Source organism: Catharus ustulatus, chromosome 4, assembly GCF_009819885.2.
Source record: "Catharus ustulatus isolate bCatUst1 chromosome 4, bCatUst1.pri.v2, whole genome shotgun sequence".
NCBI lineage: Eukaryota > Metazoa > Chordata > Aves > Passeriformes > Turdidae > Catharus > Catharus ustulatus.
In genome coordinates, this window is record NC_046224.1 from 66779440 (window position 1) to 66801868 (window position 22429).

At 39.7% G+C, this 22429-nt stretch overlaps 1 protein-coding gene across 8 annotated transcripts in view; it reads left to right on the forward strand.

Moving 5' to 3' along the window:
* Positions 1-16744, forward strand: part of LOC116995572 (PHD finger protein 21B-like) — a 182236-nt gene extending 165492 nt beyond the window's left edge. For all 8 annotated transcript variants that reach the window (XM_033058420.1, XM_033058422.1, XM_033058414.1 and 5 more), the window contains 8 exons: positions 1173-1224; positions 4835-4911; positions 7543-7597; positions 10560-10582; positions 11967-12125; positions 12812-12887; positions 13988-14091; positions 16313-16744. In XM_033058420.1, the coding sequence (XP_032914311.1) occupies positions 1173-1224; positions 4835-4911; positions 7543-7597; positions 10560-10582; positions 11967-12125; positions 12812-12887; positions 13988-14091; positions 16313-16537 (771 nt within the window). In that variant the 3' untranslated portion in view covers positions 16538-16744. The remainder of the gene's footprint in view (positions 1-1172; positions 1225-4834; positions 4912-7542; positions 7598-10559; positions 10583-11966; positions 12126-12811; positions 12888-13987; positions 14092-16312) is intronic.
* The last annotated feature ends 5685 nt before the right edge of the window (positions 16745-22429 follow it).

Below are 22429 nucleotides of genomic sequence, written 5' to 3' on the forward strand. Positions count from 1 at the left end.
GATTTTGATGAACCCACCCAATAGTTAGATCTTTTCATCTACAAAATAAGGATATTTTTGCTTTCACAGTTTCACTAAGTGGAAGTCAGAATTGCAAGGGAAATTGCAGTTCTGATGACTTACTAGTTGATTTTATCCTGAACTGAAATGTTGAATCATCAGGCTTTTCACAAAACAAGATCAGACTAATTTTGACTTGGAAGTGTTGAAATGTGTTCTCCTGACACTCTTTGAATGAAACAGAATGTTTTGACCTTCTACTGCTCAAACACTGCGTTTTAGTTGGGCCTGAATCAAAACATTTTATTTGAGGTGTAATAATTGCATCTTCCTATGGTCTTTGTACACTTCCCCAGGCTTGGACTGTGGGCTTTGCTTGCTTGGGTTTCCTAAGAGCTTGAATTTCATAGTCAGATTGTCTCTCCTGTGGAGAATCTGCTCTAGTACTGGTCCTATCACTGCATCAACATGTTCTGAAGATTTTTTAGTATGTATATATGTTTTGTGCATGTATAGTTTAGAAGAGTTGTGAGTAATATTTTAGATCAGATTCCTCACTGCAAAATGAGTTCACCAGTGTCAGTGGGAGATTTTTGTTCACTCCCCATTGAGGAAAAATGTTGGATCAGTATATGTCTTCACAATCCATGCACACGATGTTATTTTTATATCTTGGGAAGAGAAATTTCTGATTTTTTGGTTTTTTTTAATGGGAGGGGACTTTCAATATACTTCTGATGTGTTGTTTAGTGTTGTACAGTTCATATGTGTTTCACTTCATACAGCTTGCTCATATCCAATAAAAGCAGTGTGCCATGTCCATATCGTAAAAATGATACAAAATTACTTCACCAGAGAATGGAGTAACAATCCAGCGAGTAATGTGAAATTGAACTGATTGACTGAATATTGTTCATGTGCTGTGTAACATCAGTAGTCATTTAGCATTGACTTCAGATATCTTTGAATTGCTAGAGTTTATACAGTCATACTAGGAGAACCAGGCATATCTCAAGCAAATTTTCAGTTGAAGTTCTTTACATTGCTATGCATTCAAATAAGATACATTTCTAAGAGACTTTTACTGGGTTTATTCTGTCAATGCTAATTTTATTTATTTTCTTACCATGATTATTATAGTAGAAAATCTTACCCATTTATTTTCTCCTTAGAAAATTGCCTTCATGGTAGCACTAGGACTGGTTACAACAGAACATTTGGAAGGTAAGACAGCATATGTTGATTTACAGCCCAGTTTTTGAGTGAAATATTTTCTGTTGGCTTCTCTGCCAGAGCACATTACTGAGGATTGTGTTGAGATGGCTCTTGAATCTCTCCAGAGAAGGAGATTCCACAGCTTCTCTGGGCAATCTGCTCAGTGTTCTGTTACCCTTTTGGAAAAGAAGTTCTTCCTCATGTTCAGGAGGAACTTCCTGACATCAGTTTCTGCACGTTGCCTCTTGTCTTGTCAGTGGGCACCATGGAGCACAGCCCAGTCCGTGCTCTGACTCCTATCTGCAGATATTTACACACATCAACAAGATTATCTCTCAGATTTTCCTTCTCCCATCCTCTGAAGGGCATGAAAACTGAAAAAATGAAAACGAAAAAATCAGATGAAATGTTACCTTTGCACAATTCTGCCTTTCAGTCTTACGATAGTGGGTGAACTTGCTGAGTCCTGCCTCCCACCCCATGGCACAGCTCAAGGGGCATGAGGACTGGCCCCACAGCCAGCCACCAGCATGCTTGACACAGGCTGGTGTTTGGACTCAGTCACCCTGGTCCTTTAAAAGATGTTGACAACTGGAGGAAACAGCAAAACAAAAATCCTGCAAAGGCTCTGACCACCACTAACATGGTTGATAAATCTGTGAGGTTCAAAGATGTTTGCCCAGATATGCAGCAAATGCCCTCTACTCTCTCCCATGTGAGATGGATTTCCAGTTTTTGAGTGAATTGTCTATCATCTCTAGAGTTCCACAGAATAATGTGTAAAATAGTGATGAAAATCTGGGATTTGTTTCATAAGATTTTACTTACTTTAGACTATTTCTCACAAAGAATTCCTTCCTTCCATTTTCCCCACTTAGCCAAAAACTTAACAAGCTTCCCATCTAATCCGGTGTTCAAATGAGAGCCTCTAGCATGTTTTCCCAGGCTCCTGAATATGATTCAAACAAATATTGCACATAAGCTAAATGCAGTATCACATAGTTTTCAGTTTTCTTCTCCAACCTTCCAAAAATAGCTTGCAAAAGTTAGTAGGCTTATATCTTTCTTTGCCTCAGCTTTGTTGTTCTGAACTTATAGATGAGGGGGGGAAAAAGGGAGTTTGTTTAGCAAATTTGCCAGTGGTGTGAGGCAAGTTGGGGTGGCAGAATAGTTCTCATGGACAGAGATGATGCAGATGTTTTTAAGAAAAGATCTGCACTCTGTTTGGTTTTAGTTATAAGCTCAACTACAGCAAGTTGGTGTGATTCCATGAGTAAAAGGACAGAAAGCTGGTGTCTGTGTCGGGTGACAGTGATTCTTGATCACAAAAAGTGTTAATGGCAGCTGATATTTACCACATATGCAATGGACCATAGTTAGCAAAACACTTAGGAATTTCCAGTGCACTGACTTTAAGTTTTATGTGCTTTAGAGTTAGGAGCACACTTAGCTACCTTGCTGTCTCAATTGTCTACCGATTTTTAGCTTGATTTCTTTTTACTAAGATTTCCAGTAGTTTGGTTTTAAGACAAGTTGTGAATTAGTAAGAACATATATCTGAATTGTAAAGTCTCCTCAGTATATGCAGCCAAATTCCTGTGGGTCTTGTTGCCTGTGGGTCTTTTCGGTGTTTTTCCTCTTTAAATTAGAAAATTATTTAACGTCCCAGTGACTGAGAATTTGAAAGCAGTTTAAAGAAATTTTAAGCCTTCTTAATTTTTAATCCCTTAATGGAAATGGATTGAAATGGAAATCAAAAAACTATTTGAGGAGAAGATTTATAATCCAAAAAAAGTATGAATGATGACTGGTTCTTGTTTTCTTTGTCTGAGGAAAACAGAACAACTTTTGAAGTTGTGCAGAAGTACAAATTATGCTCACAACAGAGAGGACTTAATTTTGAAGAATTCTATACCCTTTGATTTTATTGGAACTAATGAATTGTTTGTGTGGATTTATTGCTTATATTCAAAATGCCAGGCAGTGCTCTACTCTATTCTACATGAAGTATTGAGATGCACATTTTAAACCAAACTGCTACAACACTTGCCATGTAGAATCAATTCTTGAAGACAAATTCACTTTTTATATTCCTTCTAGCATTAAATAAATGGTTCCAAAGAAAAGCTATTTACTATGGAAAGGGTATTTCTTCATCAGAATTGGTGATTACAACTGTCAAAAATGTCCTTATAGCTTTCACATCCTAAAGGTTATTATTTTACTGCTCTATCATGTTTACAGTCATCAATCATTGCTATTTATCAGGAAGCAGTGGTCATTACACAGTTCAGTTTATTTTAAAACTTATATTTATTTCTCAATTTCAAATTTTTTTAATTTGACTATATTCAGATTGGATCATTAAAAGCTTATTCATTTGTGTCCTGGTTTAGGGGACAGTATTGCCAGGGAAAAAAAAGGCAAGAGCTTTTCCCAAAATGAAGAGTGAAAATCCCCTCCCTCTCAGTTTACTATAATTTGGAAATTAAGGGCCTCTCAGACAAAAAGGTATGGGTTTAGGAATAACAGTTCTTTAGTAATAAATCTACAAGACAAACAAGAACAACATCAGCTATGAAAAATCAGTGACAAAACAGTACAAAACATTAAAAATATTCACATAGGAAATATTTTGGAATAGAGCACACACTTCATGTCATGGGATGGATGCTGTAGCTCTCCTTCCTAAAGTATGTCTGGGGTTTATAATCAAAATGATAGGCTCTAAAAGACATGCTTGTAAAAATCTCAGCATCCTGAACTGACCTCAAGAGCTGGAAAAAGAAATTCCATATGATGTAAATGGAATCCTAGCTCAGATCAAAGTAGCATTAAACCTACAGATTTCTGTGGCTGAGTGATCAGCTCCCTCTCTCTGTGTTGACAGAATTGTGCACATGGTTGCTAAACACGGTCCTCTGCATGTGCCACCTTCAGTAGGTGTCACCATTTAGTGCAAGGGAGTTGTGGAAGTTTAGTGGAAGGGAGAAGTGGGCTGTAGTCCAAAGAGCCCATCTGTGTGCTGGTGTTTTCTGTGACACATGTACACACATATGATTCATAATGACATTTTGCAAGTTCAGGGTTATGAAGTTGTATGCTTCTGGGTGGATAAATCATCACACCCGCCTTAGAACAGAATTCAACTGTGCCATTTCAACTATGCTTTTTCTAGCCTCCATGGAGAAAAAGTAATGTAAATTTAAATTAGAAGGTTCTCTGTGCTTTCATATGATATGGACCAAAGGCTTAATTGCTTTAAATGCTTCTCTTCTGTTAATAGCAGGCATTGAGAGTACTTTGAAGACTCTCTGATGATGTTAGCTGAGTATGTGTCTGAAGAGATCATAATAAAATTCTTGTAGGGCAGCAGAAGTCTACCTTGAAGGAAGAAAAAAATAAAAAATGCCTGTGAAAAATGGATAAGCTTATTAATGTCCAACCTTGAACTGCAGCAAATATCAATGCTGATGCAACCCAGTTACATCTTAGAAACTGAAACAGAGCACAAAGCTCAAGGGGCTGAGGGTAAGATCATATTGCTTAACAAGTTATGTCTACATTTTTCCCTGATGAATGAGAAATACACAGTTCATATTCCTTTCCATGGTTACAGAAATCCAGAGCAAGCGTCAGGAAAGAAAGAGAAGAAGCACAGCAAATCCAACCTACAGTGGACTCTTGGAAACAGAGGTACTTTACCATTCACTTATTTTACCACAGTTCTATTTCATATCAATAAAAGGTCTAAGTGTTTCTTATTACAAAAATATATATGAATGCAGAACCACAGATACTTGTAAAGAGATACTGATGTAGAAAAGAAAGAAAAAAAAAATCTCAATGCATCAGGTTTTCACCACACAACATCACTTGATCCAAACAAGAATTCATCTTAGTTTTAATAAAGGCCAAAAGGACTAAATTAATGTGGCACCTAATTACTCTTTTATCTACAAAGACAGTCCCTTTAGATCATAACTGGAGATCAGTTATGTGCATTGCTATTTCTCTTATCTTGTGCCAAATAATAAATTGAGATCTTTGCTTTTTTTATTAGTGACATTCATAAAAGGGGTGTGTTGGTTTAAGAATCAGTATGGTCTGCAAGGGGTGTAGAAGTCTGCATAATAAATACTATAATGCATTTTTAAAAGTAAAATGCTCTGGACAATCTCTATTTTCTGTTGTGCTTACACGGTTGCATTTACAGTAGTATCAGAATTTGGTCCTGTGTAATATTGGATTGCAAACTTGGTGCAAAAGCAGCATATAACTTATTCTGAATTTTTTCTTTGTTTCTAGACTAACATAAATACATTTATTCAGCTAATTAAAAGTTCACCTTTAAATTTCAGCACAGTTTGGGTTTACTGGGTGGACTTTCTGAAATGAAATGAAACTGAAATGAAACTCAGTTGCAGCCAGCTCTCCGTTTAATCAAGGCTTCTCCGTGTTCCGAGTCCTCTAAGACTAAGGAAAATGATTGTTCTTTATTTGGGCATAAGTGATGCAGAATTTCTGGTATGCCAGTATTTCAGATTTCTGTCTTTGTTGGCAGATAGCAAACAGATGAGGCTAAGAAGAAACCCACTGCTGCAGTCAAACTACTGAGTCTCTTGACTGTTCTTTTTTTTGAAAGCACTGGAAATTTTTATACTCCAGAACAGCTCTGGGCACTTAAGTTCTTCAGAATTCCTCAACTATTTTCTTCAGTGCAAATACTGATGTCCATATGTGCAGTATTTAACATGGTAGGAACTTTAGCCTTGCTAGCATTAAATCTTTTCATCTTGATTATTAAAATACTTGCAGCAGAGTTTTGTAGTTGTAGCCAGATTGGTGTTTGTGACAAACTCTGTTACCTTGGAGCAGAGGTGGAAGATGGCCTGCTGCACTCCTAGTTCATACTTCTCATCATATCTATTCTCAAAAGCATATGCTGAAATGAAGGATGGCATGCAGAAAGAAATGTCTGTGAAAGACTCCTTTGGCTGATCAGCTGTGTCCTCATTAAGAGCTGTCATTAAGTACTGACCATGGGGAATGCCATTCAAGTAAAATGGAGGCAGATGGTTTTTCCCTGATCAATTAGCTGCTCAGACTGATTTGCTAATCAGTGAGTTGAGGTATTTGTGGCATTTCAGGCATTTTGGTGCAGTTTAATTTAGTCTACTGAATGGTCTTTAATTCATGATTGTTTAAATTGAAGTTGCATATAAATTAGACTTTTTATTTGCCAACACTTCTCAAAGTGGCAGGAGCTCAGCATTTGTAGTGTTGATACTAACTTCGATTGCAAAAATGTGTTCACGGTCTTATGTCTTCACTTGAATGGTGTGCTTTTTCTTTTCAAGGCTTTGTTCTTAAAAAAATGAGATAGAATTTTATTTTTTTAGCAGAAAAGGCTTGTTTCAGGCTGGTTATTTTTTGAAGAAAGAAACATCTGTTCAAACATCTATTCATTAAGTGGCTGGCAGGCACCCATCTATAAGAGAATAGTTTGTTCACCACAGAATAAATAATTTAGTAGCAAAACCCCTCTAATTTTCTTCCAAGAAGAATCTAGCAACATCTAATGGAGGAAAATGGTGCTGTTTCCAGTCCTTCTGTACAAGAATTAGATGGCTCAGAGCAACAATTCGGATTGTCTAGACTATTAATGAAGCCTGGCTTGCTATTGACCACCGCTTCTACCCTCAGACCAGGCTGGCCATGGGCTGCATTAGATGAGTTAAATATCTCAGACAGGTTTGCAGTCCTCTCTGTAAGTTTGGTGATCTCAGCAGACTGAAATCACTGCCAGCTCTTCAAGGTCCTGCACATTCACTTCTGAAAAGGAATTATTTTGCCAAGGCACTCACTCATCGTTTGCAAATGCAACATGCTCCTCTGAACTGTAGGCAGGTGTCACAAAAGAAGTAGTGTTTTCCCTGCAGGTGAGAAATCCGTCACCATTTCTATATATGCAAATAAAGATGTCATCTCACAGCAATAATTTTCCCTTATGGATGTTGTCAAGCTTGGAATTGTCTTGCTCTTATCAGCCCATGCAACATATCCTGCAACCTCATCAATAACATTTACAATTTGTATTTCTCTCTTCTTAACAAAATCTAATGCACAGTAAACTGCTCTATGAAAAACTTGTTAGAAAGGTAAATCATGCAACTGTTGGTCTGACTTGTGTCAGTGGTCAGTCTAAGCAGCTTTTGGAGAGCTGCTTAGGTATGAGCTAAACCCATGGAGATTGATAGTCTGAAATGTAAGAGACAACCAGAGCACTTTGCAATGACATGTGGGTTGCTTTCTTTTCCCTTGTAGCGGAAACGCCTTGCATCGAATTATTTGAATAACCCCTTGTTCCTTTCAACAAGAGGTAAGCATATTTTCAAATGAATATAGTACTATTCTAATGACATGTTAAAAATGTATTAGTAGGATTTCATGAGTTACTGTTAGAATACCATAGGGCATTACGTTGTGTAATATCCCTGTTTTTTTAATATGGAGTGAAAATAGATGGTTTTCCTGCAAAAACAGTGGGAGGATAAGACCAAAGATGACAATTGTATAGAAATGGATTCGAAGCCTCTGCAATCAGTGGGAAATCTGATCTCTGGCACTTTAAGCAACATGCAGTGAGAGAACTGATTGAAGAAAGTAGTGTTGCCAACTCCAAGTCCTCAAAAATATATATTGAAAAATAATTACTCTTTTAGGCTTTTAATTTGCCTCTTTCCACCAGCTTTAAGAAACTTCTCTCTGTCCTCAAGCACTAGAAATTTCCCACAACTTTTGCTTCAATAACAAGGGCTGAAAACCAGCCATAAATCTAGACCTGGTGAAGTTAAAGATGCCTTCCAGTCTTGTATTTATAGGAACTTCAAATCTGAAACTTAATAGTAAATACCTTGAGAATTGACAATTCAGAGGAACCTTTTGGGGATGCTGATGATTAACTCATGGGAAGGAACACATTTCAGGGAAAAAAGTGCAACACAGAGAAGACAAAGAGTTGGGACATGTGAGGTGAAACACAAAGAATGTTTATTATAGTTTAATTCTTCAGACAAGACCCATGTAGCGTTCTAAGGAAGAAAGTGAGAAACCTGTATTTCAGAAGAGGAGACAAAGCTAGTAAAGAAATTTGATTCTGTCCTTGCCCTTGTTTTGCCTTTATAACTTATTCTCTACTCAGATGCATTGGAGGTAAGGGAAGAGACACCTTTTCGTAAGTTAAATATTATTTCAGTATTAGGAGCATTTGCAGGGATAATTACAATTGAGGCATGAAGTTTTGACAATTTTTCAGTATTTACTTGATCACCCTGTCAAGTGTCATGTTTAGTGCTTGAGATTCATTTTTCTGCCTCTGCCTTGACTTCTTGCACCACAGGAGCACCGACTGAAAGGGACTGGTGCTTCTCTCTGCCTTCAAATATTTTAAGAAGTTTAAAACTTCGTAGCAATAGTAAGATGAAAAGACAAATAAACAAACTAGAAAAATTCCCCATGATGTCCAGGAAACAGCTGTCATTTCTGGAAATACAGAACAGGACAATTCTTGCAAATTTTGATCAAAATGTTAATTAATCAGGATTCATTTATATTAAAATATCTTAACTGAAATGAGGTCACATTCCCTGACATGTATCATTTGTACAAAAGATTAATCAATTATCAAGCCTCTCTTTATCTGAATAACATTTATATCCCCTGAGTAATCACGGTGTCATACGGTGGTGGATCTTTGTGTGTATGGTTTTGGGTATGAAGTAACATCTACACATTTTATAGGTCTGTGATTATTTATGGAACTCATTGCCAAAGTACACTACAATTCTTGGAAGAAGTAGAGAAATTTATGGAAGAAAAAAATCAATCAAAGCCAGTTAAATATAAAAAGGAAGATGCAAGCTCAGGGTTAGGGAAGCCTATAAACTGGCAGCATCAGAAGGATGCTTCTGGATTTATTCAGTGTTTGCTTTGTTATTGCACTCTGCAGGAGTGGCAGCACTGTGTGCTGTTAGCAGAGGGCATGGGGATTTACAGCCTGTAGTCCAAGTTAGGTGAAGCTGTTGCTTTATTCTCGAGCTCCTGTTCCCACATGTGTGTGAGGCCCGCTCATGTGCACATCTCCATGCCTATGCACACACCAGTGTGTAAAACCAGTATGTAGCAGTGGGAGGGGACTTCAGGTGGGTCTGATATGAGGGATCACAATGGGACAGCTATATTTCCACTCAGAGGGACCTGAAGGAAGACAGAAGAGAAATATCAGGTGGTTGTCGACACTTTAATCCAAATAAAGGCCTGTCCATTAGGTGTTTTTCATTGGGACAGTGTGCTCAAGCCTCTTGCAAGATCCCAAGGGAACAGCTGGACCTGTGCCAGGGGCATATTAGGCTGGATATTTTCCCCCAGAGAGTGTCAGGCACTGAACATGTTCCTCAGGGAATGGTCACAGTCCCAAGGCTGAGCTCCAGGAGAGTTTAGACAGCATTCTCAGGCACAGGGTGGGATTGCTAAGGTGTCCTGGACAGGGCCAGGAGCTGAACTCAATGATCCTGATGTGTGCCTTCCAGTTTAGGACATTCTGTGATTCTAAGAAATCAGTAGCAAAAATTGCAATGCACTGTGGAGTTTCCATAAAGCTCTTGATTTTTTCTGGCTTTTTGTTTTTTGACCGAAGTGTGTTGAATTCCACAATTGTTAATTTTAATTTTTTTTAATGGAAGAGTTGACCTGCTTTCCAGAGAACTCTATTGGTTCTTGTTCGTATCAGATTGTGAATACAATCACTACAGAGTCAGTTCATCCGAAGGTCACTGGTGTTCTGGGTTTGATGAGAAGGAGTTGATGATACCATCAGGCTCACTCCCACAGGAACTGACCGTTTTGTCCAGGGGATCAGCTCAACATTTAAATCTGTGTTTAACAATTAGTTGGAGGCACCTATTTCATACTCCACATTAAGTAAATTACTGGTTCAGGGTCAGCATTTTCGACACCCAGCATGCTGAGATCCTTTAGGAAGACTTTTTTTGACTACCGGCGCATAGAGAGGCGCTCTGCATGAAAATTTCTGAAAATTTCAAATACTATGACATTTTAGCATCAGACTTTTGAACATGGGATTCCTGCAATGTACATTTTTAAATCTCAAATGCTAATTCCACTGCTTGCTGTTATATTCTTTCTTGCCTGCATAAATTTGGCAATGTCCTGATCTCCCATGCCACATCTTGATTAAAATTACGCCCAAAGCTGAGAACTAGCTACTACTGCAGCAATGTATTTTCCACTAATCTTCTTTCTGCCCTTCTTTTACATGCTAGCAAATGAGGATTCGTTCTGGAAGGTATGTGTGGCAAAGTTGGTGTATTAGCAGTGTCTTTCTCATCACTGTATATTCAGTGCTTGTTTCTAATTACTGCAGTCCCTTTCAAGGTATCTAATTGCAGTATTCTCTTCTCCCACTTAACTAAATCTTTGATTCCTTAAGCTAGAATTTCAAAGAGATGAATTCCTGGGCTTTCACATGCAAGACATGTTTAGTCCCTTTGTTTATTCCACTGACTGAGAAATTGCTAGTTCAGATTTATGAGTTTAATGAAAATTTTATAAGAAAAATGAGTAACCACTTTACTTTGTAAAGATTAAATCTCTTTACATTGTGGTTAAGATTAAGATCCTTTGTGCACATAGTTTATAAAGACTAATATTTTGGAAAGTGATTTTTTTGACAGGACTGGTTTAGAATTAGAGCCTGCCTAAAACTGCCATGAAATTTAATTACTAATAGTAGTTTAATAGTAATTTTTAATTAATTTTAGTAATTTAGTATTATAGTATTATATAATAGTAATTTAATTAATTTTAATAAATTCCTAAAAATGAAAACATGCTTGTGGAATTAAAAGTATATGAAATTACTATTCTACTTCCTGCAACGCCAGTAGGAAATTTTTGATTTTTTGAAATGATTCACAAGGTATGAGAGTTTCAATATCAGTGTCTCTTTTATTAAAAAGAGTAATTAACGTTGCCACTGGATTAGCACAGCAGTCTACTACATGACATTGTAACTTTGTTGATGAGTCGTAGTTCATGTTGTGTATTGCTTCAGACAAAGACCTAATCAGTCTTGTTGGAGAAAGGTTGCCAGGGCAAGTCTGAGCAAAGAACAATTAGTGCCAGGGAGAAAGAGGCCAGAGGAGTTCACAAAAGAGGGTATATAGCCCAAGGCTGTGCTCCAGCCTCCTGTTTCCTCAGCTGCCTTTTGAGGCAATGGGCATGAAACATGGAAATGTGCTTCTCCCCCAGAACCCTCTCCTTGCTAGCCTCCTTCTGCTTTGGGGATGAAGGACAAATGATCTCCACATTAACTCTGATCGAGGACAGAGCCATGCATGGAGATACATGTGTTGTAGTAACACACTGGAAAAGAAAATGTAAAATAATTCCTATGTCACAATCTGGCTATATTCGTCAACTCTCTCGTGTTTGATTAGTTGGGTTTTATGTTTCTGTTTCAATTTATGAAACTTGCTTCTGGCCCATTTATTGTTTGTATTTGTTGCTATCATAAATCTATTATTTCTGTCTTCTGTGTCTGTCAGGGTCCTTTTGACAATTAGATTTCGTGTTTGAAGGAGCCTGTCTGCTGCGGTAGAGGCTTTGAATGCTGTATAGAGAGAAGTTCTCAATGGATTGACTTTACCCAGAGCACCCTTCTCTTGCAGAATGAGATCCATCATGATGAACACTGCACTGCTTGCAAGTGTGGAGTTAACTTGCAGCCCTGTGGCACATGTCCCAGAGCATATCACCTCAACTGCTTGGACCCACCCCTCAAAACTGCACCCAAAGGGCTCTGGGTCTGCCCAAAGTGCCAACAGAAGGTAAGCTACATGGAGCATGGTGTACCAAGAAGGGAAAATGGGAGACACCTCAAATTTGTGTACCCCTAAACAAATCTAACCTATGGTCGTAGCTGAGTAGACTACATTAGACAAAGAAGTACTGAGAGGTTTTTAGTGCAGTTTGCAGTGTTGATTTCTGGTATTTTTCACCATTCTAGAGTTAGAACATACACGGAGTGCTGTAGCTTGCCTGTAATTGCTAAGAATTGTCCTCTTAAAATTTCTCTTCAGTTCCTTCTGCTCCTTTCTTTGCAGCAATGCCACCAACATGTAGCCAGACAAAGAATGTAAATCTTAGAGATGAGGGAGGCAGTGTCAGAAGAAGACACTGTTCACCAGTGAATTTGAAAGGTGTGAGAAGAAAAATTCCTTTTCTTTAAATCGCGTTTGTTACACACAACTGTTTATCACAGTTATGTGACATATGCTAAACTGTGTAGTTGCTGTGAATAATGCTGATTGCACAAGTAAGAGAAACATTAATAAAACACTAGAGTGTCACTAAAATGTAGATTCTGTGCCATAGAGTTCCTTGTGCTTAGCCTTAAGACCACTTTTATGTTCTGAGACAAGGACCCAAGACCCTGCCAAACTGCAAAGTTGGAGCAAATATTAATGTGTGTTTTTTTGTAATCCTAACCATTTATTGTTTCCTGGGCTTATAGGTGTTAAAGAAAGATGACAATGTGCCATGGACTGGAACTCTGGCTATTGTTCACTCCTACGTTACTCATAAAACAGGTAGGGATTAAGTCAGCCACTGACAAGGGATTCCCTGTTCCTGGTAGGCAGTGCCATTTGAGTCCTTAGCTGTAGTACCAAAGTAGTGTTACAATGCTGCCAGGTCTGAAGGTGTAGGTCGTAGGGCCATAAGTGGCTGGGGAGAGCGGACTTTTTCTCTCCTCTTTCCCTTGGTTTGCTCCTTTGTCATCTTCTCTCTGTAAGGAAGTTGAGAGGGATCTCTCAGGAACTTCACTCTCTAGAGGAAGCTGTCCTTAAAGTGGTGCCTTCCCCAGAACAGTGCTGAAAACAGGATTTTGAGGCAGAATCATTGTGAGGCAGAGACAGGATAAGCAGAGCCATGTCATTGGGTGTGTAGCACAATGTCACACCAGTGTCCCAGACACCACAGCAATACCAGCTCCTAATTGTTGCAGTGTAGTATAGCAGCCACTTGAGTCACATGCTGTGTGACAGCTGTGCATTGAGCATTATTCTTTTTTAATTCCCTGTTGCACTATTGCAATAGGCTGCTTGGGACATCATATTTGTAAGGACCTTTATGAAGGTCTGACACAGTTGTAATTGTGCTTTTCTGCCAGGGTCACTAACTATTGCCATTCCAAGGGCTGGCCTCTTCCTAAATACCATTCACCTCTTTCTTGGAGACTTCCAGGATCACATGTGGTCTAAGGATACATTTTAATTCACCTTAAAGGTGCACTTTACCTTTTGGGTTGTGCTAACCATTGACATAGACACATGCACAGAATCCCAGAAGTATTTAGGTTGGAAAAGACCTCCAAGTTTATTGAGTCCAACCTGTAATTGATCCCACCTTTTCAACCAGCCCAGAGCACTGAGTGCCATGTCCAGTTGTTCCATGGGCACCTTCAGGGATGAGGATTCCACTACCTTCCTAGGCAGCCCCTTCCAATGCCCAATTTTAGTGAAGAAATGCCTGCAAGCAGAAACTCCAGATTTCTTTGGCTGTATCTGCTGACAAAAGGCTAATGAGACCTTAAACTCACTATGCAAAATACCTGCTTCTGCTTTCTGTCCTCATGCACACACTACATCCTTTCCTTAATCTCTGCATCCTTAATCTTATTGTTCCACAGTCAAAGAAGAAGAGAAGCGAAAGTTATTAAAGAGAAGCAGTGAGCTGAAGAGTGAGCATAGACAGTTAGAAGAAAAAGATCGACTTCTCAACAGTGCAGTGAAGGTAGGACACCTGATGGGGACACAGAGTCTCCTGAAGAGATGTTTATAAAGAATTTAAGCCCAGAAAAATGGTACTTTGTGGCTAGAAAATTATTCAAGCTCCCAAGCAATAGATTTTCAAGTGTGAATGTATTTCTCTCTGAGGAAGTGCAAGTGCATTTTATTTATAAACAAAAACAAGCCACTCTGGCAGGCTGAGGAGGAGAAATCGCTTGAATTCCTGTGACAAAACACACACAAAACTCCACTAATAGCCATGGCTGCCTTCCTTGTAGTTGCATCCATATCTCTGAGCTTCTCAATGACTTCAAGGCACTTCCATCCTCTAGGTGAAAAGTTCAGCCACAAGCGTGGCCTCCAGTGGTAGCTGCTTGTCCATTAGCTCAAACCTCTTGATATTAAGTAGAAATAACCATTTTTTTCTGAATGTTGTAGCATCACTCCATGACTGGACATGGACTATTTTGTCTTTCCAAACCAATTTCAAAGCTCAATGTTGTCTGGAGGTATCTTCCATATGTGTTGTGCTGTGAGGAGCAGTCTCTGGCTGAATGGGCTGAATTCAAAGTCTAATTCCTACACTTCATGGCTGAAGGAATTATCTGGGGCTACCTCCCTCCTGAGAGATAGCTGTTAGTTTGCATGGCAGCCTCAATAAATACTTGACACTTCCTTACCTTGAAAGAAAAATCAAAGTGGCAGCTGCAGAAGTAACTGGTCACTTGCTGGTTTTACCATTGCAGTTATCCAGCGGAGGCATGTTAAATATTTATCATGTAACAGAGTGGAAGGAAAAGCAATAACTTATTAAAAGACATCGCTGTATATTCCCTGACCATGTGTACAGCACTAATGGAACCACATGTGTATGTAGTAGGTAGGAGAGTGCAGTGGGCTGAGGAATTTGGAAAGAAAAGCTGTCAACTATCAGGTGTGTGTCATGGCTGCCAAAATCAGTAAGAATTTCTAACTAAGCAGAATCAAGTTATTTCAGTGGGCAACACTTATTTAAATTGTAATATCAGCCAATGATTATATTTATTGGAAATGGATCCACTTGAAAGGAGAAAATAAATTAAAGGTGTCCCAGCACAGAGCAATTTCATGCTGACATTTTAACAGAGATTTATGTGAAAGAGAACATTCTCATACACCCCACAGCTTCAGTGGTAAAAACAGAACATAATTTATCTTTCATCTGAAATTTCATGTCTCTAAACCAATCTCTGAGCAGCTCCACATAGTTGCTTTCCAAACAAGTTGATTTTCAGGTGAGCATTTCGCCATTCCCCAGGACTGGAGAATCCCCACCCCTGGGCAGTCTGTACCATAGACAAGAGAAGCAATCTGCAGACAAGTAATTGGTTTGGTCAGAATTCTGGGCACACTGGGAGGAAGAAAACAGGTTTCAGGTATTAGAAGCCACTGTCCTCTTTCACCTTGCAGACAGACTCAAGGGGTGGGTCTGTCCCTCACAGAAGAATGGGGTTGCTGGATGCAGCATTCCATGGGTTGGGAAGGGAAAGGAGAATTACTGATTCTTCCCATCTCTTCTTGGAGAAATGGAGGATTTGGGATGCCTTTGTTTAGCTCCTGCCCTTGTGTCCATTTGATTGGAGGTTTTTATTTCAAACTATTCAATTTGGTCACCCTGAGGGACAAAAGTTTTCTTTTGAGTGCTCTGGTGTAACAGTTGTGTCTTGGAGCAAAGTTTTCTGCCAGAAAAATGTTGATATCATGTTCAGTGAGATTAATGCATCTTCACAGTGCCTATTCCCTGAAAAGTGTGGCACATATGAAATGCATCCTGGTGAGGTTTAACCCACCAAAACATCTATCAGGGTCCCTTTGGTAAGAGTGAGAGACCTGAGTGGTGCCTTCTGTATTTTCAATAGCACAACAATTACACTCTCATGCCAGGCATCTCTGTGGAGTGCAGAAGGTATTCCTGCCAGACTATCTACAGGATGGAGTTGGAAACATCCTCCAAATGCATTTTGCCTGGGAAGAATCTTGTTCCCTCAGACAACTGATGCAATGTGTGCAGCACTGCTAATTACCCCATTTGTTAAGCTGTGGTTTTGCTTTCCCCAAAGGAGAACATACTTCATTTGAGCAGAATGCGCACCCAAGGCACCAAAGGCTGTTTGGAGAGATGTTTTACACCACTTTGAATGTATTCTCAGTCTTTCCTTCTCTCTCCCCTTCTCTTTATTTGACAGAAATGCTTAGAGCTAAAAACCAACCTGATGGCCCAGCAGAAAGAGACTCAGTCATCACTGGAACATCTCAAAACCCTCATTAGACTGATACAAAATGAGCAGATGATTCAGGTTACCATGACAACCACCACCACCACCTCCCTGCTATCCATCCCCTGGATCAAACCCTCTGCTGCCTCTGCTGCCATGCACAAAGCCTTGCAACCATCCCAGGGTAACAACTGACAGGAGTCGGCTGAGTGAGGTCTAAGGAAGGGGCGACAGGAAACTTTGTGCACGTGAGCAGAGGAGAGATGAAACCGGAATAAATGACAGAAGGGGCAGTCTCAGTTTTGATACACTGGCAGAGCAGTCAGCCCAGTTTGTAGGTCACTGTGGCAGCAGGTTCCCACAGAGTGGGTTGTGCTGCAGTTTCGTATTTGCCAAGACCTTCGGTGCTTATGACATTTTTGTTTTGGTTATGTTGGCCTTAATGTGTTTATGACTGAGGATGAACAGGAAAAGCATGGCTGATAGGAAACAGGATAGCCTTTTGTGGTGGCACACAGGCTTTCTGTTCTAAGGGGAGAGGAGTTAGTGAGGTATTAGAGAAGTAGTTGGGCTGAAAGCTATGTGTGTGGGGGGGAATCAGTGAGATAACCAGAAACTGAGCTATTAGCACTTGAAATGGATTGTTTTCAGAGGAACAAGTTTGGCTCCATTGATTCAGGTGACTTGGAGATGGGGTCATTGTGACCAGAACAGCATCACGGACACTCACAGAGCCTTGGAAACAAAATATCTTTTTTTTTCTGTATTATTAGACTTGAGAATTGCAAATATTTAAATAAAGAAACTGTATGAAGTTAGCATTTCTAGTAAAATATTGAAGTATTTTCATGCTGATGCTTCTGTATATGCGTTCCAAAATATTTTAAAAATACGACTGTAAAACTCCTTTTGCAGGTCCTTTTTACTTATTTTGCTATCAGTGTATTTTTCTCATGGAGTTTTTGTGCAAGGTTTAGCATCAACCATAACAGTGGATATCTTTGACAGTTTGAGTTTCATTTTTAAAAATTATTATTTTGTGGTTTTCTGTCTTTTTGTTAATTTTGGATTCTTTTTTAAAAGAAAAAAGCAAATAAATATTCTGGGTTTTGTTTCTTGTCAGTAACAGATAATATGCCAAAAAATAACTTAACATTTTTGTACTGCATTTTTATTGTTAAAGACATGTAACTTTTTTGTTTTGTTTTGGTTTGGTTTTGGTTTCTTTTGTTTGGGGGTTTTGTTTGGTTGGTTGTTTTTTGGTTTTTTTTTTTTTTGTAGAAATGTCTGCTGAAATGGTACAGCAATTAAAAAAAAAACTGCCTCAAGGGTTTGTTTCTCGAACTGGAGACTCAAACTCAAGACTTCTGGGGAAGGGCCAGGGCATGGAAAATTAAAAAGGGTTTGGGAGGATTTTGTTTTTGGAAACTTGATTCCTTTTTAACATTTTGTTGGATTTTAGCATATTTGGGAAGTGTTTAGTATTAGCCTGAGAAAATCCCAGTGCACTTGCTTGTTTTACTAGCTGGTCTTCCTGATTCTGCAAGCTCCTGCCTGGTCTCCTGCAGCTGCCTGGGAAGGTGGTGATGGACACCCCGTTTTTTCTCAGCTCACAGTCCCCAGTGCCATTGTCTCTGTCATTATGAGTTCTCCATCAATTAGCACAACAGGTACTTATAGAAAGCCACAAGAGCAGGACACAAGGCTAGTCTCTCACATCAGCATATCACATGGTGCCGAATAGCCTTTTTTGTTTTTTAATTTTTAAAAAAATACACATGAGGGACTGGCTTTTTCTGCTGCCCATCACTAGGCAACACTTAGTCCCTTCAACCATTTTCACAACTCCGGGAGAAACTGTGCAGTATTATACAAATCTATTTTAATACACAACACTCGATTTGAACAAGATTTTTATATTCTTTTATTGATGAACAAAGTGAACTAGGTAAAACACAGTTGTTATACATTGGTTAATGTATACAATTATGCATTCTGAGTGGCTTGCAATGTAGATGTTTTCAGGTTTCATGGTTTTTTTTCCTTCTCAGACAAATTTAAAAAAAAAGGAAAATGCGGAAGGTTGAATATGTGGAGAATTTCTGAAAAACTGTTAAAAGTAGTTATTTTGAAAAGGGGGTCTGTCCAGTGGATAGTGTGCATAGGAAAAAAAAAAAAAAAGTGTTTGTCTTAAATATGCCAATGTAGTTTTACTTCTTTATGATGCATTAAACTTGACTGACAATTTCCTGGCGTTGTTGTGGTGGTCTCTGCTGCCGAGGGTCACAGCATGGCCTGCCCTGTCCCTGCTGAGGGCCCCCTCCCCAGCCAGACTCTCTGGGAGGAAGAAAGTGCTGGTGCTGATTTCTCCGCCACTGTGTTCCATTTTCAACTTAAGCGCTGCAAGAATGAGTACAATGCTTCCCCCTTGCCTTCTATCAGGTCCAGTCTCTTGCTTAGCTTCCACCTCTTGGAATAATTGCCAATCTGCCAGACGCCTGGGCTTTGCTTTTCATACCTGCACTCTCAGGTGCTCTTCAAACATGTGGTGACTCTATTTTGTAAGTAATTTACAAATCCCTTTATAACTGTAGTAAAGAAACAGGGAGAGAGGGCCCTTACTGGGGCTGGCTGGTTTCTGGCCAGTGGAAAGGATGTAATTTCTTCCCAATAAAATTAATCAAATTAAAGCAAAACACTGTTACAGCTGCATAAAGCCTGCCACAGTGGCTAGTGTTATGCAGAGCAGAAACAGGGTTGGGGTTTTCTCATCATGGGTAGGGGAAAGGGTATTTTTTTGTCTGGGAATGTGTTGCCTTGTCTTCACCTCCTGGAAGTATTACTGTTTGATTTCAGGCTGCAATAGGCGAGGGAGCTCAGCACTGCAGTCATGCTTCCCTACAGCCTCAGCTACCCCTCCTCCCTACCCAGCCCCTGCTACATGGAAGGCAGGCTGACTTTTCCTGACATTGCTTCCAGTATTAGAAGACACCTCTCCCCCATGCCAGAAAAACTCTACAAATCATAAGTCATTGTCATCATCATCATCATCACCATCATCATTGTCTGCCACCACCCTAGCCTTTAAACTCAGTGCTGTGCTAACAGACAGGAGCCATTTACAGAGCTCTGCATGCTGCCTTAATAATTCATGCAGTTTCAAGAGAGTGCAGCCTGGAATCTTTGATAGTATATTAAATTGGGGTTTTGGTAAGTTTTGAAGGAGTCACAGATAGCCTCCATGTTCCTTGCTGGGGTACAGACATTGTCTTGAAAGGAATCAGGAGCTGCAAAGTTCCCAGTTTCCCCGCCCAAGTGAAACTTAATTTTACAGCTATGCCAGAATTCACAGCTTCAGAGCTCTTTATTTTACCATGACAAATTGTTTTCTGTGCACAGGACTTTTTCCCATGCCCATAAGTCATCTTGCAGAGGATCTGCTCTGCAAATAGCCATTTGAATGAAGCATGTTGCCTCCAAGCCTGTCGTTTGTGGTTTGCACCTCTTCAAATGTAATTTCACCTATTCCTCCTCACTGTCTCTTGTCCCTCAGAAATGAGAGGAAAAGGAACACTTCTCCCTGTTGTGAAATAATACAGAATGAGCAATTTTTGTGTCAGGATTTCAGGTGTTTCAAGGTTTCATATATTTTAGAGGGAGAAATCACTAGGACCTAAATGCTCAGAAGTCAGGAAGCAAAGTCAAGACCACTTAATTTTTTTTTTATTTAGTTTACAATCACACAGCAGCAATTTTGCAAGATGTGCAAGATTATTTCACAATAATGTCAGCCCAACAAGCGGCTTCTCTCATGGCAGACTTCTGTGTAAGGATGGCACATAAACTACAGCAGATAGATCAGGAGTTTATTCCACATGCCAAGCAGTTTTTCTGGTAGTTTGGTGGCCTGTTAGGATCACTTAAATTTTAAGAAGAATGCATTAAAAACTGATATGTACTTTTTGTTCTGTCTTCTGCATGTCATCTGTAGTTGGAAATAAGTCATTATGCTGAAATGAGTGGCAATAACCACATCAGATAAAACTCTACTCACTTTAATCAGGTTTTTTCAACTGCAGCCTATTTGCTTAGAAAATGAAGCCTGACTTCTGAGATCAATCACTAGCGACTGACTGATGCAAACAGAAAATGCCAGACTCCCCTGCTGTAAGCCCACTTTCAAGTTCACCATGGTGAAGATCATTAAAGCAAGAGTTCGGAATTTTTTCCCTCCCTTAAAAAAAGCAAACAAAACTAAATTGTCCATGACAGGAAAAAGTACTACAAAGCATACACAAACTTGCTTATAATACATTCTAGCCCAGGAGAAAAGAAAAACAAAAAAAAGATGCCTCTGCCCTTTGAAGTTCTTGTTTGCATTTGCGCTGGCAAATTGCAGATGATTCTTTGCAGTTTAAATGCAGCACTCCAACCTTTGATTGAGCAGTTACCAGACAAATTTTAATTCGCTTTTGCATTTCATCTTTGGGCTTTAAAAGTGCTGCAATAAATCATCTTCCCCTCAATATTCATGCTAGGAACACAGCTGACTGGCAGTCCAGTTGCAGTTGACATTCTTCCAGTTGCTGAGGTGGAAACTTTGATCATCCCAGCACTGGTGCTGTGTTGGCTCCACATGGGAGCATCACTGTTTCCCTGCTGGTGTGTGGCCCTGTCCCCACTGTGCTGATGGTTACCCTGCTGAACAAGAGTGCTGCTGTGATGGCAGCTTAGGGAGAGGCTGCTGTGGCTCACTCCTTGAACTCTGGATCTCCACAATGGTTCACTTACCTCTCTCTCTCAGAGATAGAAAGGAAATCTAAGCAAAGGCACGGGGTCCCACGCTAGAACCATGGCCAAGGCCTGAAAATCAGAGTGACACCCAGATTCATTATTTTCCAGTGGAGGAGGATTAAAATAATTTAATGAGTGAGTCCATTATCTCTTTAAATACTACATTCCCTTTCCCCCTCTCATTTTCCAGTCTGGGGTACTTTGCTGCAACAGCAGCAGCAGGGGAGAACAAGACACAGGCTCAGGAGGTGACTTTCTGTCCCTGCATACAGGTGAGCAAAAGCTCCAAGACTAGAGTGACAAGTACCTGCGACAATCCTTCCTCTCTCTGCAGCCAAGCATGGCAACCTCTAAGGTACCAAAGGAGTTGGGAGATCTTTACAATCTCTCCCCAACATGAGCGCCCTGCTGCCAATGTTGCTCCACGTTGCTGAAAACCCAGGGTCGTGGTTTAAAGCTGTAGCTGCTGAAAAATAAGTTAGCATCCTTCACCCTGACAGGCTTTGCATCCCTAACATGAGACCTTCCCAACTGTCTTTAACTGCGTCTTGGGGCCACTCCTGCTTTGCTTGGCCATGGAACTATTGTCTTAGTTAAAACTCCAAGGAGAATTAAGAAGGGGTGACATTAGAAATAAATTCACAAAGCAGTGAATTGAGAAAAATGAAATTCTGGTGTAGATATTATTGTTATGGTTTAAAGTGCACTTGCATAACTAAGGGAATTTTCTAGTGGTTTGAAACTGCATAATAAAAAAATATGTGCTGAGCCACTGACTATGTGTTTCATTCTTCTTTTCCGTCCTCCATTAAATCATAATTGAAAAAAAAAAAAAAAACCCAAAAAATTAAACCAAATCCCATCCACATAGATGGGTATCACTTCATCTGGGGACTCATGCATTTTGAACTTTGCTGAGCGCTGAGACGTTTTAGGCTGATGGAAATGGCTGAACTCAAGGACTTTTCAGACAATATTAATCCTTCCATTTGTCCTAAAGTCTCCTGTGCTGGTTGCTTCTGCCCAGCTGCCCTTCCCCTCTCCCTCTGTTGAGAGGCTCCAGGAGCCTCATCCAGACAGTGCTGTGTGGAAGAGACAGACACAACTAGTTAAGTGAAGGCTGTGCAAATTCATCTGGGTTGAGACTTGATTCAACACCAGCCATGTGTGAAACATCTTGGCAGAGAGTGGCTGTAAAGCTGCTGGTTGGCAACAGCTGAACATGAGCCTAGGTTATCCAGGTGAGCAGGAAGCCAAGGATACCTGGCAGGATCAGGAAAAATGTGTCCAGTA